The sequence below is a fragment of the Chelmon rostratus genome, chromosome 2, assembly GCF_017976325.1.
Source record: "Chelmon rostratus isolate fCheRos1 chromosome 2, fCheRos1.pri, whole genome shotgun sequence".
Classification (NCBI taxonomy): Eukaryota; Metazoa; Chordata; class Actinopteri; order Chaetodontiformes; family Chaetodontidae; genus Chelmon; species Chelmon rostratus.
In genome coordinates, this window is record NC_055659.1 from 1,990,699 (window position 1) to 2,006,638 (window position 15,940).

At 41.6% G+C, this 15,940-nt stretch overlaps 2 protein-coding genes across 2 annotated transcripts; both read right to left on the minus strand.

Moving 5' to 3' along the window:
- Positions 1-909: 909 nt before the first annotated feature.
- Positions 910-10,032, minus strand: map1lc3a (microtubule-associated protein 1 light chain 3 alpha). The gene is made up of 4 exons (XM_041958241.1): positions 9,838-10,032; positions 6,665-6,720; positions 5,478-5,584; positions 910-3,241 (listed from the first exon to the last, which is right to left on the minus strand). Exons 1-4 carry the CDS (start codon positions 9,875-9,877, stop codon positions 3,079-3,081), a joined length of 366 nt encoding a protein of 121 aa, XP_041814175.1. The 5' UTR covers positions 9,878-10,032; the 3' UTR covers positions 910-3,078.
- Positions 10,033-10,991: 959 nt separating this feature from the next.
- Positions 10,992-14,346, minus strand: dynlrb1 (dynein, light chain, roadblock-type 1). Its single transcript, XM_041955450.1, has 4 exons — positions 14,240-14,346; positions 13,849-13,924; positions 13,135-13,302; positions 10,992-11,628 (listed from the first exon to the last, which is right to left on the minus strand). Exons 1-4 carry the CDS (start codon positions 14,240-14,242, stop codon positions 11,585-11,587), a joined length of 291 nt encoding a protein of 96 aa, XP_041811384.1. The 5' UTR covers positions 14,243-14,346; the 3' UTR covers positions 10,992-11,584.
- Between the last annotated feature and the right edge of the window lie 1,594 nt (positions 14,347-15,940).

Sequence of the window (15,940 nt, forward strand, 5' to 3'; positions counted from 1 at the left end):
ATTCATATTTTATGCTTCTTTAAACTTCTACTCGGCTGCACTTCAGAAGGAAATCTTGCATGTTTGACTGCACAACATTTACTCGACAGCTGTTCTCACATTAAGATTTTACATTAAAAAATGTGACAAGTTAATAAAATAATTAACCAGTTTAAAACTTCCACTGAAGTGTTTTTACTTCTAAACTTCTCACATGGTTTCACTGAAATAACCAGTCGAAGTCTAAAGATGTAAAATTAAACATTATTAAGATTAAGGTCTAAAAACATTTTGTGTTTCCTTGACGACCCCTCAGATTTAGTGGTGCCCCCTAGGTTGGGCACCACTGGACTAAACTAGCTAACTGTATATAACCCATAAGAACCCGGACCCATTTCTGCTTTTAGGAAAATTATGGGGGACATAAGACAGACTAAATAGACCACACAGAACACCACCCCCTACTGTCCAAGATCTCAAATGTTACATAATGTGTCACGTTGGGCGTTGAGAACACGGATTATTTCATGTTTTAGGAAAATTTTGACGTGTGACACGTGTGTCACCGTGGGTTCTTATGGGATAAAGTAGTAGAAAGTAGCTCCACCTGCAAAATGCTGCTTCAGTAAATAATGTAGAATTTCTCAGTTTGAGGGGACGTTTCACTGTTATTGAGGCTCAGAAGACATCTTCAGCACTCAATGGGACCATTCAGTCCAGTCAAATAGAGAACACCACATATCCCCACAGGACGCGTGGATCCGGGCCTCGTCGCAGCAACACGGATAGAAGACGAGAAAAATATTTTAAAGGCAGCTTTTTATTTATTGGCAAATGCTTTGAATAAGGTTGTAGCAATGCATCTATGTACACCCTCCAAACAGTGACAATGTCAGAAAGCCGAAAGAAAAACACGCTTTGTAATACAGCTCGATTATATGATCGTTTATACGCACACGTTTTTTCGTTTGTTTCAAACATACACATACACTTATTTTCAGTTTTTGGTTTGGGAAACATCTAAAAAGACTTTTTTTCTTTCTTATACAATACAATTTTATCTATTGCGTAAAATCAATATACAATTATAAAAAAAAAGTCAAAACATGCAAGGTTTGTAGTGCATCACAACCGTTTGTCTATAAAGTCGTATTAAACAAAGGCAGAACATACAGAGAGCAGCAGTGCTCTGGAGGAGTACATACAAAAAGAAGAGATACTTGTTATATAGATACAGGAATTCCTAAAAAAAACTCAATGCCAACTCTTTTTATATTTGTATTAATTTATGTGCAAAAGAAGCTCATTCATTTCCAACATTAAATACATTTTATTATGTCTAATGCTCAACTCTATGCTACCGTGACACACGCAGTGTTCTTACAAGCTGTCTGACACGAGGCCAGGAGGGGGCGTCGACCTCGCGGCGGTCAAATGCTCTTAAAGCGGGGCCTTGCTTCACCTCGCCTCAGCTGAAAAGCTTCACTGGGATCTGATTACTTCCTGGCGTCCGCTCCTGCCGAGCGCAGGCTGCGTCAGCTCGGCTCGGGGAACGAAGCTGTCCAAGCCAAAGGGAACTTAGAAGAAAACACAGTGTCAAAACAAAAAGATCCCGTCCTGTAATCATCCCCCTGTAATTGCTTGTGACCCCTTGTTTGCCACTGTGGAGACAGTATCCCCTCCTGTGCTGCTAATCCTGACCAACAGTGTCAGTTTCCAGCCAGATAACTGCTCGCCTCATTTTCTTAAATCCTACGTTTGTTCTTCCTCCAGAACTGATTTTTTTTTTTTTTTTTGCATGAAAAGCAAGCAAGCGTTTAACTTTACAACTGTTGGAACAGAGAGCATGCCTCGTGTGATCTACTGGATGGGTCGTTAATGCATCGTCACCTGATTGGTTGTTGATGACATCAAACATGTGTGGTTAAATGTGGGTGTGCAGGAAGACGGGTGAGTAGTGATTATACGTGTGTATTGTGCTTACGGGGCAAGAAGACATCAGGGTCAGTCTGTTAGTTTGGGCTGTTAACATGCTGTTGACCTGCCTGTAGCAGCGTGTGGCTAGTGCTAGCAATAATGCTAACTTCCCTTGTGTGACTGAGCAGTTCGTACATTACAGTAGCTTTACAGGGGAGGGGGTGGAGTCGTGTTGAGTCACCTGACAGCGCCGCTGTTCTCGTGTGTCTGTCAAGGTGTGGAAACCTGAAAGGGTGTGTGGGGGGGGGTAAATATTGCACGTGTACAATGTATTACTGTCATCTTTAGCCTGATTGTCAGCTACTCGGTAGCCAGTGGCGAGTTGGCAAGTTGAGCTTGAGGCTGACGGTAAATGTATGATTAAAACAAACTCAGAAGTAGCTACATAACAAACTGAACTACAGCTAATATTTCCAACAAAGGACAATCATTAAAAAACTACAAAGTGAGTTAAAAAAGTTAAAAGGTAAAACAACAATCACTACAATCTCGCTCCTAGCTTGTACTACTGCTGTTGCCATGACGAGGATATACTGTAGACTCACACAGCAGATCGTTATGGTAACTGTGCTGCGTTTCAGTGACTTTATCAGCCGAGCTTCAAATTACATCCCGAACTCTGACTGGCTTGCAAGTTTCAAGTTTAGCTTCCTGAACACATTGCGTCTAGTTTTAAGGATGAAAATCGATTTTACTCGCCGATTCCAAACTCCGTCACAAGCCATTGGTTGGTTTGTCCCGCCTTTTTTCAAAATAAGAGACCTCAGTCCGTGGAACCAAAAGAACGAGAGAGAAAGTAAAACTAGAAACACTCAGAGACGATTGTGTACTGTAACTCTGAGGGCAGGAGAGACACACGGGGTGTCCTCTGGCTTTTGTAGCTAGTGTTGTACGTACTGACCAATATGAAGAGGGCGCTCGACTACGACAGAAGAGAGGGACGAGGGGTGTCTGTCACATGTGCACTGAGTGACGGGCTGCTGCTACGTGGGCCTGAAATGCAACAAAGTGGAGAGGATCATGGAGTTTGGTGGCTTCTGCTCCCCTCAAGCGTCCCCCTCTGACCTCCCCCCCGTCCTCCCAGCACCTGAAGATGTCCCGCTCTCCCGCCCCTCCCCCTCCCTAGCAGCCGAAGGTCTCCTGCGAGGCGTAGACCATGTAGAGGAAGCCGTCCTCGTCTCTCTCCTGCTCGTAGATCTCGGAGATGGGCGTGGACACGGACACCATGCTGTGCTGGTTGACCAGCAGGAAGAAGGCCTGCGTGGGGTTCAGCTGCAGCCGACGCCTGGGGGGGAGACGGCGAGGATGGGAGGAGAGAAAGAAAAAGATGCTGAGGAGGTTTTAGTGCTTCTAACATCACCTGTCGCCTGATTCTCAGCTTTACTTCCTTCTTTTTTGAGGATGCGATCATGACTGTCAGCTTCACTACACATCAGCTGTCTGCAGTCTGGGGGTGTGTTCCATTCTGCTATCCCTCCTCCATCCAGCATTACTGAGGATGTCTCAATCCACTAACTGCGTCTCGGAGGAGACAAAAAGGGAGGAACCACAGTTTTATCCAGCGCAAAGGTTTTTTAGCAGACAGCATCAACACACTGATTGGAGTCTGTTCACTGATTGATCAGCTGATCTGATAACAGCTGCAGTGTAAACAGCATTACTGTAATATTAGTGACTGAATGACTGGTAATGCTGTAGATTAGGAAAACAGGTGCCTTATTATTCATGAAGTAAAATATTAGAGACTTGATAGCAGCATCATACAAAATCATTGTAAAATGAAGGAAGACTTCACTCTCAGCTGCTATCAACAAATTGAATTCTTGTCCACATTTTAGAAGCTGAAACTATTTGGCAATTTGTTTGGAAAATTAACTGATTATTAAAATACTCACAGATGAGATTTTCTGTTAGGGATGCCCAGATCGATTGTTACTGGCTGATATTCACATACGCGATCGGGATTAAGACACTCCATCTGAACGAGCGTCCTCCTGCTGCTCCACCAGAGCACGTGGGTGGAGCAGAGTGATTTTTTTGGAAGTTGGAGCGACGCCTCATCTGCCGCTGCATCCTGCTCCAGATTCAGAGTTCAAAGTGATTGAAAGCCTCTCTGACTTTTGATGCTGATGCTGCGTCGGTCATGTTGTTTAATTAAAGAACGTTGATGTTCTCGCTGTTTTTATCAGCTTAACAAAGACACATTAACCTTCAGTTTGAGCTGCGTTGGGTTGTGGTTTTCTAAATGAAATGAAATGATGTGTTTAAAGTAGTCGGGGAAGGAACCCGACGAATCTGGCGAGCTCAGAATTCGTCTGTGTTTGATCTAAAATGAAAGTACGACGCAGCTTTTGTCTTTTTGTCGAGAGATGAGCGATGCTGAGCGGCAGGAATGAACGGTGAGCGGTCACACGCTCTGCCCGCCACCCCCTGCACACAGCGCCAGAGGAGGGCGTATGCCAGCCGTCCTTCTAGACTTACTGTGATCTAATGTTGCATTGCACCATGGGAGTTCTTTGTACGCTCTGCTGATGAACAAACTAAGTAAAAGCATGTTGACAGAATAAGAAACCAACAAGATCGACTTTTTGTGGTTCTTCATTCTGTGCAGTCACACAGCATTTATAGCCGAGGTTACGCTGCCACCTGGTGGAGATCCCAACACGCGACAACGCAGTCAAACGGACGAATTGATCTAGTACTGCTCCACCAGCAGCTATAACTAAACAAAAGATGATCGGTATCAGCTGATATGGCTCATAGACGATCAGGACATCCCTGCTTCCTGTAGATTGACTGAATCAAGTCATTAATGCTTCTGTTTATTTAATACCACAACATATTGTATAGCATCATTGAAATACATTCAAAACTTTGCAAAAAAAAAAAAGATGAACTGTAATTATTTTTTTTTATTTGATCACGTGAACTTTTTGTTTTTAGCTCCCTTCAGCTCCTCTCTCCAACCTCGCTTTCCACCACCAGCCTTCACTTTGATTCAGTGCTGCTCTGCCGAACCTCTCATAACTCTGGAGTGTGATTTACAGCATGCAGAGCCATCGTGCATGCACCGGGAGAAAATTAATCTAGAGCAAACAGAATTATATCACCAAAATATCTGCCTCGTCAGCATTTAAGGCTGTCAATGATCGATTCTGTCAACCCACGCAGATATATTGAGGTATTTCTGCACTGCAGGACAGTACAGTCTTAATTTACTGCCAGTTAATCTCCAGCTGAATATAAAGCGATCCTCCGTTCATGCTTTTGGTTTTGAAGCTGTGCTGATTGTAAACAAACTGGTCGACTGCAGCCTCCGCAGATCTAAACATACTGCAGCTGACTCTTATGGTGTGTAAAACACTACCAGCACACGTGTATGCTACCAGACAGGTCCAAATATATCCACACATACCAAACATACACCTCAATGACCTTAAACTACACTCAGATCCAGTTCAGCAACTTGTAACAACCTGCAGTATGTGTGTGAGCGTTGGTGTGTGTGTGTGTGTGTTTACCTGATGATCTTCACCAGCTCGCTCATGTTGACGTGGTCAGGTACCAGGAACTTGGTCTTGTCCAAAACAGGCAGCTGCTTCTCTCCCTTATATCGCTCGATGATCACCTGCAGCAGCGACATAGCACAGCATACAGGAAGTCAGTGTGGCAGAGACGTGCCTGCAACACACACTGTCAAACCGCTTCCCTGACTTCACATGTGCAGTAGCTTAAGATAACATGTGCAGTAGCTGTTTGTTTTGTGTGTACAAAGTGGCAGATTAGCCGAGAAAACAATGAATAAATGATGTGGCTCCGTCCACAGGTAACAACATCTGCCACCAGCACCTCTTCAGGTCGTGTTTGTTTAATCAGAACAAAGTGTCATGTGCCAAACTGTGTCTTGGCGGGGTGCAGTTACTTCCTGGAATCCTGCTGATCAGTGGTGGAAGAAGTACTCAGATCTTGTGCTTAAATAAAAGTACCACAGTGTAGAAATACTCAGAGTAAAAGTCATGCATTCAAATGTATCCTTAAAGGACAGTAAAGTAAAAATAAATTGTGTAAGACGGCCATTTGTAGAAGTACTAGTAGCAGAAGTATAACATAGCAAACCATGGAAATACTCAAGTAAAATATGTAAATGTGCTTAGTTACTTTCCACCACTGATGTTGACACTGTGATTAAGCAAATAAGATACAGGATAATCAGTGAGCTTAACGGGTGCTGGGAGGTGGACCTCGTTACCTTTGGACAGACCCGGGTTAGCTGAGTTTCCAGTCTTTATGATAAGCTAAGCTAACCAGCTACTGGCCGTAGCTTCATATTTACCAAACAGACACGAGAGATATCAGTCTTCTCGTGCAACTCTCCACCAGAAAGCAACGCTGAAGTATTCCTTTAAGGAGCAGAAGACTGAGGTGATTTGGCCTCGGATGAGAAAAGGCTCACAAATCCAAATCAAGTATTTTAGGTTTCTGTCAGCTGATTAAGACAGACTGAACCAGGCTTCAATGAGTAGAATCAAACCCTCATATTAATCTATTAAAGCACAACACTGACCAATATTTGACTGTTCTTACGATGTGAATTAGGGTTAATGTATCATCAAACTGATATATTGATCGAGCACACATGGATCAGGTGTCTGCACTGTGGCGTATGACACAGCAATGAAGTGTGAGTCAGAGTCAAACGGCAGCTTACAGGGATCTTGTTGGGATGCTGATCACGGATCTGCTGGACTTCCTTGCACCGATCAGCTGGGGGCAACAAAGACACAAAAAGCCAAACTTCAAAATGAGAACATGTAATAGTAGATTAAAATATACTGTATCACACATCTTGGGATGGAGAACAAACAAGCCTGGATGCATAATTTAGGAGTCCTGTTTGAGAGAAATTTGTAAAATCATGTCACTATCCGTAGTCTTAAATCTAATTTAAGCCCAACTACAGCAAATGTAGCGGATGTGTGGAGCAACAGAGAAAGAAAGTCAATCAGACGGAGTCCATGACCTTTTTCCCTCGAGACAAACAAAAAGAAAGGATGTAAATTAAAAGAAGTCCGGCGTCCACCTGATGGGAGACCCTGCACGTTTCGGCTGTTTGCCCAAATTAATTATCTGGGACTTTGGTTTCTGACAGAAAAGCCACAGGAAGCGACAAACTGCACATTCAGATGAAGATTAAAAAAAAAACATCTCCAGAGCCGCAGTGAGCGAGCGCTGACTCCAGACACGGCTCGACTCCAAAGATGGCCGAAGCTGCCGGTGGAAGACGTGTCTTTTGTGATCACGTTATCCACGCCCTGCCAGCCGCCGAGAATAAACGCCGATCCGATGAATGAACTGTTCGCTGTTATCACGTCTCTGCTGTGCATCGTACCCTCTGACCCGCCTCCTCCATCTCCCCTTTATTTACGATGTGTGAAGACGGGAGCGCGGCTCTCAGAGGTTCATTCATCACTCAGGATATTTAAAGGAATCACAATTATCTTCCATCTTCATCGAGCTTCTCAATTTACGAATGCAAAGAATTGAGTTTTGTAAGAATGTTAATTACATTATGCTGATTAGGGATGGGCAAAAATATGATCATAACACATTTTTCCATGTTGATCAATATCACCATTTATCACATAATACAACAGTTGAACAATTGAAAATGCTGCCAGTTTGAGGAATATCCTGATCGATCCATATTGAGTAAAAAATGTTTATTATTGTTGTTGACATAAATTTTAGCACGATGCTGTATCCAGGTCGTTTTATCGCATCATGCTGATGGAACTAAAAAGGCGGGGGTCCAGTGCAGCACCCGGGCGACGGACAGCACGCACATACCACAGGTCTCCTGTAGTTCGTCTTCAAAAAAGCCGTTTTGGATTAATGTCTTAATAATGATCATTAATCGGCTTTGCAGGACAAAGGAAGTATTTAGTGAATACTTGTGTACCCCATCAGACTTAACTTCTGCTTTTAGAAAAAACATGTAAGGAGTGAGGCTGGTCAGTAAACTCTCACAAATGTTAACGCAGTTAACTTAAACAGCTTCAATAAAAAAGCTGCGTTCTCTCTCACAGTCAGACTATGACCCTCATCAAGACCAGAAACTGTCAGTTCTGCTACAGCTCAGTGGGAGATGGACAGGAGTCACTGATTCGGCACAGTCCTCTGGAGTACGAGTCAAAACAGAGCACCCTCCTTCTTTTTAATGGATCAAGAATCACTCCTGAATCGAATCGTGACATTGGCAAAGATTCCCTCCCCAACATCATAATTCAGACGTCTTTTCACCTGTTATATCTGAAAGTTTCATATTCTTTTATTTTCTTGGTAGCAATCTGATGCAGAAATGTTTTGTCAAGTGTGTGTTTTGATCCTTTGTGTATGTGGACTCAGCTTTAATTCCTGCAGCTTTCACCACCTCACTATCTTTACAACACACACTGACCTCTCCAATGTTAAGAATAGCTCATTGCCTTCTTACATAAAAACGTCTGTTATTTTTTAAACAGTGGCAGGGTTCAAAGCTCAGATGGTATTGAGGAGTAAAGTGTGAATGGTTCCTTTGTCCAGCCTGGGGGTGTTTTTATTCCCTGGCCATGGGAATGGTTGGGGCTAATTGCTCGAATATTAAGTGTATTTATGAACAGAGACTGTGTTCAGGCAAGATTAAATTTAAACAAATAAGATTATCTTATTATTATATAATGCTCAGGTATATTACTTGTATTATATTATGGTCTTGTTTTCGACATAAACAAGGCACCACCCATTTCTTGAGTATGTGCCTCTTTAAAAATACCACTTTCAGGCCTGGTTTACTGTGAACAGGCCTGCAGCTCTTCATTTAAAGAAACTTCCCTGTACTGAACTATTAATTGCACTAAAAAATCCAACAATAACTCAACATCTCTTCAGTCTGGTCGAGGTCTGTCATTGTTATATATCACCTTAGTGGTGTGTCAGTGTGACACAGAGTGCACCATAAGACAAACAGCTGTGAAGCACATAATAAAACAGGTTAACAGGTCCAGGACCAGGCCGGCTAGTCTCTATAAAGCACTGTGCATTGTCTCTGGTATCTTGACACTGAAAACTTTTTAAGGAGGTGATAAACAAGTACAACCTCACAGTAAATATTAGTAGTATTTTTCCGCCTCCACTGTGACACTGTCGCTGATCCCATATCTGTGTTTGACCAGATTATGTAATAGACAGGGTCTGGGCTCCTCCCTATCCAGAACAGGGGCCGTCGTTTGGCGTCGAATTACAACATAAATCACTGAACACGTGTACTGGGATAATGTGTCAGCACATGTTGTTTTCCTTAAAGCAAACACGAAATGTTTGCTGCTAGTACAGCACAGCTAGCTCGCCCGGTTGAGTAAAAGCTGGTAATGACGGGCCTTGCTAGCTCCAAGGCTTTCCAAGCTAATGTGACAGTGACCCAGATTGGCCTTTTAACGTTAGCAGCCAAAGAGATCAACAAAACCGACCGGTTCAGGCCAAAGGATGCTGGCTGAACAGCGCCGATGACTTTTAGTTAGCTTTGTTATGTTATATTTCACTCTTTCATTTGCACCACAAACCTGCCAAAAAGACATATTCTCTGAATTTGACGCCCAGTAGCTTCTGTCCAATGATGCTAAACATCTGAGCCATAAAACCAGACTTTGAAACAGCTGCGAAACACTTGGCTTCAATAACACAACATACAAGTGATTACTGTGTAAGTACCTGTCAACAATCTGGCTAAGATAACTTTGCTAGTTAGCAGGCCAGCTAACTACCCAGCTATCGTCTCTGCTCAGCTGCTGCGTTCACACAGTTGACGACAGCTAGCTACACAACACCGCCTTGGTGCTTTCTTACCAAATGTCCTCCTTTGTTTGAAGGGTCTGTCGGACGGCATCTCTGTCGGTGTTATTACACAGTTATAACTTGATGAATATGCGGTTCAGCCGCTTACAACACAACTATGTCACAAAGAAACTTGTAGTGTTTCGACGGAGGGTCTCCGGTCGCCTCTTCGGTCTCAGTCTGAAGCCAAAACGGCTTCGGACAAACAAAGCAAGTAAACCGAGGCGCTGACGTCATCCGCTGGCCTTAAAGGGACCGTCCACAAATTACTTTCTTTACTTTTCTGTAACAAACTTCCCTTAAATATCCAAATGTATGCAATTTATACCATTGAAGCTAGCCACTGTCATAGAGTATTGTTAAGGTATTTCATATATAAACCAATCAGCACGGTGTCATTTTGTACTAACAGAAAATGATGACATACCAAGCTATTTTGCTTTTTGCTCAACCCCTAATGCTTGTGAAGGTATTTAACCACTCAAAAAACATACTTAACATTGCTTTTCTACTTTTATGAGAACTGGTTGTAAACATGATTTTGAACTGATAACATGCTTTAGGGGTGAACTACAAAAAATGACACATGACTTCTGTTAAAAACCATCAATTGACACACAGGTGCAGGAAGCACGGGGGCCTGCCGGGGCTGCAGACCCCCTAGTGGCGGCTGCTAAGAATCTAAGATGCAACAAAAAAATTAGCCTAAAACACCTATTCAAGGCATGCCCAAACTAAATCACAAGAAGAAAAGTAGGAGGCCCAGTTCAATTTGGACTGTTATTGGCTTCTCTGCTTGCTAGGCTTCATATGGAGGATTGTGATTGGTCAAGTCAGGTGTCATTTGAAACCTGAGACTCCACAGAGTAACTGGAGACAAGCTGGCGTCTGTCTGTACATGTTTCCGGAAGTTGAAATGGGAAAAACACAGAAGACAAGCAGAAGACTGGAACATCGCCAGTACATCCTGATGTTGCCTCGTGTCTGCTGAATGTGTAAACACTTGTTTTTATAGCTTGTTCTGAAACCCCCAAAAATCAGTAAATAGAGCTGTATTCTCTGGTTGATACATATATTTTGGTCTCATGCCAAACTGGTAAAAGTCAGTCATCAAAATGGTAAATACCGGCATAATCAAAAAAAGTACTTGACAAGAAACACAAAGACCACTTTGACTTTTTTAATTTCTTAATTTGTTAGAAATAACCATCAGAGACTTGACATGGCAACAGTGTTTGTCGTGTAGCTCACTGCTCCCCACTGAAATACTGTACTTCTACATCTTTTGCCAACAAAATAAATAACAATCCCACATTTTCCACCAAGATAGAACTGAAAAAACATCCTCAAACTAAAAGATGTGTTGTGGTCTCTCTCTCTGTTGTGTGCTGTGCCCTTTGCAGACATGTATGCACTGGTCCAGTTTTATGTTTCCTGCTTCTGCCAGAGGTATTTTAGCAGGTGTGCACTTCTCACCATGTGCTAAGATACCTCTGAAATAAACACAGTGACATAACATACAGCAATCATAGAGAGGAGGCAGAACTGGAATGCTAAAACATGGAAAAAGAAATTTGCCTGCAGAGAGATTGACCGCCACACGGTGAAGTGTCCTGCCATGACTTCCTGATATAGCAAGTGCATAAAAAGCTTCTGGTGAACAGGTTCTTTTGATTTCGTGACACAAAGAAATGTTTGGCTGTTTAAATATGAAAGAGAGACAGAGAGAGTGATGAGTCGGGCAGGAGTTCCTTCTTTTTCAGTCTGATGGATTCTGAATGACAATCAAGAAATAGTCCTTATCTGTGGAGGAAAAGGCAAAATGGTTACCAATGGGTACCAAAACAATACCTCTCATTGAGGGATATGAAAACATTTATCTACAAATTCTTCCTTATTTACATGAGCCACACATTTGATCTGTAGCCAGAAAGTATTTAGGTTTTATATCCAGCCCTACAAATCATGGGGTCAGCTGAAAAACAAAGGTTTTAAAATAATCAGCAATACTAAGTCAGACTATTCTCACGGTATTATCAGATTATCAACAGCCAAACCTTCAGAACTGCTTCATTATGAGCAGCATCATCAAGGCTGAATCCTGCCTGTTTCCAGATGGCAGTAAACTGCAATGCAGAGGCTATAAACTGGACATGTTTCCAAAGGGGGCAGAGAGAGCCTCTAATCAGTGAGTGTGTCTGACTGAAATTGACTGTCGTAGCCAATGTTGTGGAATTAGTGTCTCTGCCAACTGCTGGTGAGCAGAAAATACTCACTGACAGTGAGACTTTTTTTTTTTGTCTTTGACTGGTGCAGTTTTCTGACTCCTCTGAGACTGACGGCCTCAAATATCTTTAAGGTCTCTGAGTTACTTAGTGGCATCAATCATCAATATTCAGCTCTGCTGCAACCCACACTGCAGCTTACAGTGTCCTCTTAACTGAATGCAAACACATGTGCAAACAGATGCTAAGTTCCTCAAAGCCAGTGTTTGTGGCTCTTCATATCTAATAACGCTTTACATACAGAATCAGATATTTTCTTAAATGATTGGTTTGCATTTTTCAAGTCACGTGTCCATATGTACATTGAAAGTGTTATTGGAAACTGCAGCTCTACCAGTCCATACTGGCTGCAAAGAAATCCCTTCCTGAAGCAATTTAAATGTAAGAGATGATCAGTCAACGCTGTGTGAAAAGTATGAAAACACCTCTTTGTGTTTCCTTGCTGAGTCACAACAGTCAGATGCTAACACAAAGCAGGATTTTGGTACTAAACAGACGAAAGGTTTGGAAGATTCCCACTTGATTTGTCTAACTCAGACTGCTGAAGCCTCATATTGGCTTCAGTTGAGCTTCAAAATTACTTTTTGCACAGTAGAAAAAAATGGATTTGATCCAAGATCACTGCTTTATGAACGATTCTCTTTACAACCAGTGTGGACAGAAGGAATGATTACAGCAACTAATATCTAGTAACTACATGTGGACATGTGAGTATTGTCTATAGATAGAAAAATGTGAACCTGCCCTTTAATTTAATTGTTTGGAAGAGAAGACAATAGTCATCATGAGGACAACAGAATCTGATCAGTATGATATTTATTTTATCCAAAGACAGATTTCACAGATATTTGTTGTTTTCTGAGGAACTTGGCCTTAAATCTGAGAGCAAAGCAATGTCACAACGTTAAAGTTGTCTGAATGGTTCTTGGCGTTTCCTGGAGAAATCACCCATTAAACAGGGGACTGGTTTGTGTGACTTCTCCATTTCATCTCAAATCCTGAATAATTTTTTTCCCCGTCTCACCTGGAGCGATCATGATCTCATTCTTCTTGGAGCGCACACGGAGAAAGGTGAGGTCGTTCTGGGGGTCGATGTCCCGGACGGTGCTCCTGGCCTTCATCACCAGCTGGTGGATCAGTCCTGCGTACTGCACCGTGCTGGCGTTGTCCAGGGTCGTCTTGACGGGGATTCCTGATGGAAGATGGAATGGGAATGAGCATAACTCAGATGACAGGTAATGATTATTCCTCTTTCTGATTACTATATTCTATTTTAGTCAATCAACAGAAAATTCATAATCTACAATAATTGAGTAACAATTTATGTCATTTTCTCTGGTTTTTATCTCAGCACATGTGAGAATTTGCTGCTGGCAAAATGAATATATTTGAGTTTCAGTCTAGAAGCTAATCAAAACAGGACCGTTAGAAACATCACATCAGGCTCTACACATTTTTCTCTATTTTCTGCCTTTTCTGCCAGTGATTCACTGTAAAAGTAGTCATCAGATGAATTTATAGTGAAAATAGCTGCTGGCCATAATCTGAACACGTAAAATAAAGAGAAGCACCTAGACAGAAGTGGTGGAGGAAAGGTGTCATCGTGGACTTTAATTATTGCTGATAGATGCACTGTTTTGATGCTGGTAATGTAAATGGGTGATTTTATGCCCAGTAGAGACACCAGTAGAAACACAAAGGAAAAGCAAGTGCAGATATGTATTTGTAATGATCTTACCTTCTGAATTGACGATGATGATCCCCTGCACTCCCTTCTGGCCCTGGATTCTCTTCAGAGTTTCCTCTACTTCAGCCTGGGAAACGGCAGCATCAGTTAGCATCATCTCATTTAGCTACTGAAGCGACTGAACTCCGACAGACAATCACAAAATGACACAACAGCAGCTTTAGCAAAGAACATCCGAGTAGCTGCTGCCAATACTATCAAAACAACCCGAAGACGGCTAACTAACTATACCGTGCTATACTGACAACGCCCGACTAGCATAAGTAAGATAGCCAGTTAGCAATTTATGAAATCCCTTTTATAGAACTATATATCCACAACAGTAACGATGGAAATATGTACACGTTTATGATACACACGTTGGAGAGTCGTCGCATCCTACCATTTTTCTCGTGTGAGGAGAAATCTGTCAGAAATTGGGCTCCGAGCTCAGCAAAATAAAAGCTAACACAACAGTTTTGTTGCTGGGAGAAGACAACTGACGTAAACTTCCGGGTCAACTGCCGCAATGCTGCGTTCGTGTTCCAGGGCAAAATCGGAAGTCGTAAAGAAAAAACAGGAGAGGCCCATCAGCTTGGTCACAATCCCAACATTTCTCACCCAAAATACAATCTCTGAAACATAAAACACATCACGTGCAAACATATGGAAACATGAATGAATTTAATTATAATAGCGGCCCATTATTATGTAAGAATGGAAAATAACTATTGATTTGAATACGTCGAACTGTCCTTAAACTGAACATTAAACAATAAAAACTGGTCTGTTCTATTTTGAGAACAAAATGAGAGATAGGACAAAGTTTGTTTTGTTATTCGACTATTTATCTTAGTCATTGTAAAATTTCAAGCCCGCTATGTTCATTTTCTAATGCCACTTAGGGCTACTTGTTGACAAAGTTGGAATAAGTATTATTTACAATAGAACTAAACCCATAAAAAATAATACTATCATCCGATTTTCACTGTTAGGTCTTCTTTAAGCTATAATCCTCAAAGGAAAGTCATTTTTTTAAGATACTCTTTATTTATCAACTAATTTTCTCCATGACACAAACTTGCCACAACCATGCCACATCTTTTAATACAGTATAAATAAGAGAAGACAAAGAACATACTCTTATATATCAATATTTTTTAATGAGGAAAAGACAATTAATAAATAACAAAAATCATATCATCAAATAGTGTCACATCACAGTCATGAGAAAAAAAATGGGGGCGGGGGTTGTTGAGCAGGAACAAGGACCATCCTTTATGTTGTCCTCTCTATAGAAAGTACTTGCTTGATCAAATCCCTCCATGTCTGCGTTAGTGGCTTGCATGTTTGACATCAGGGCGTGTCATTACTGTCAGTGCAGTAATTCTGAAACTTCTTATCAAGTATTTGTCTTGTTCTTCCACTGGGTTTTAAATAATGCAAGAAGATAGTTCTTAAGGTTTTGTGAGAAATAAACTTTCAGTATCATCTCAAGCCCACTGTATATTTTTTCCCAAAAGCAAAGGAAAGTGCTTCTGTTTTTATTTCTGTGACGATCGAAGGGATAAATCAGAACCGTCACCCATTCACTGCAGGTTTCCAATAACACGTGTTCATATTAATAAGGAAACAGCTGACTTAATTCAAGCAGAAAAGCACATCCATCCATTAAAATGTGTAAAGGACTTTAAAAGTTATTGATGTCATTCTGCCAAGTTGTTCCAGAGCAACATTCCACGCCAATAATAAAACTCTGGAAACAGTAAAAACTCAAATGCTTTTGAAACTAAAATTAAATAACGTGTTCGTACAGGTTTGCACTTTTCGAGGCTGCTTTGGATTTTTTCTCATGAAGAGTCTAAAAGTAAACAGTGTGGGCGCGGCCAGCAGCTGCATCAAGTCAGACACGAACAGACAAGCACTGACCGGAAGTATAGAGATGTTGCCTTCAAAGTAAAACCAGAAGAAACCAGAAGGTAGTTTTACTCAAACCAAAAAAAAAACAACAACACTTTTTTCATATTTAAGTGTTTAATTTACACAGTAACATTCATGTTTTCGTCTCCCCCAAATGCCCCTTTTAGACAAATTAATGATCCTC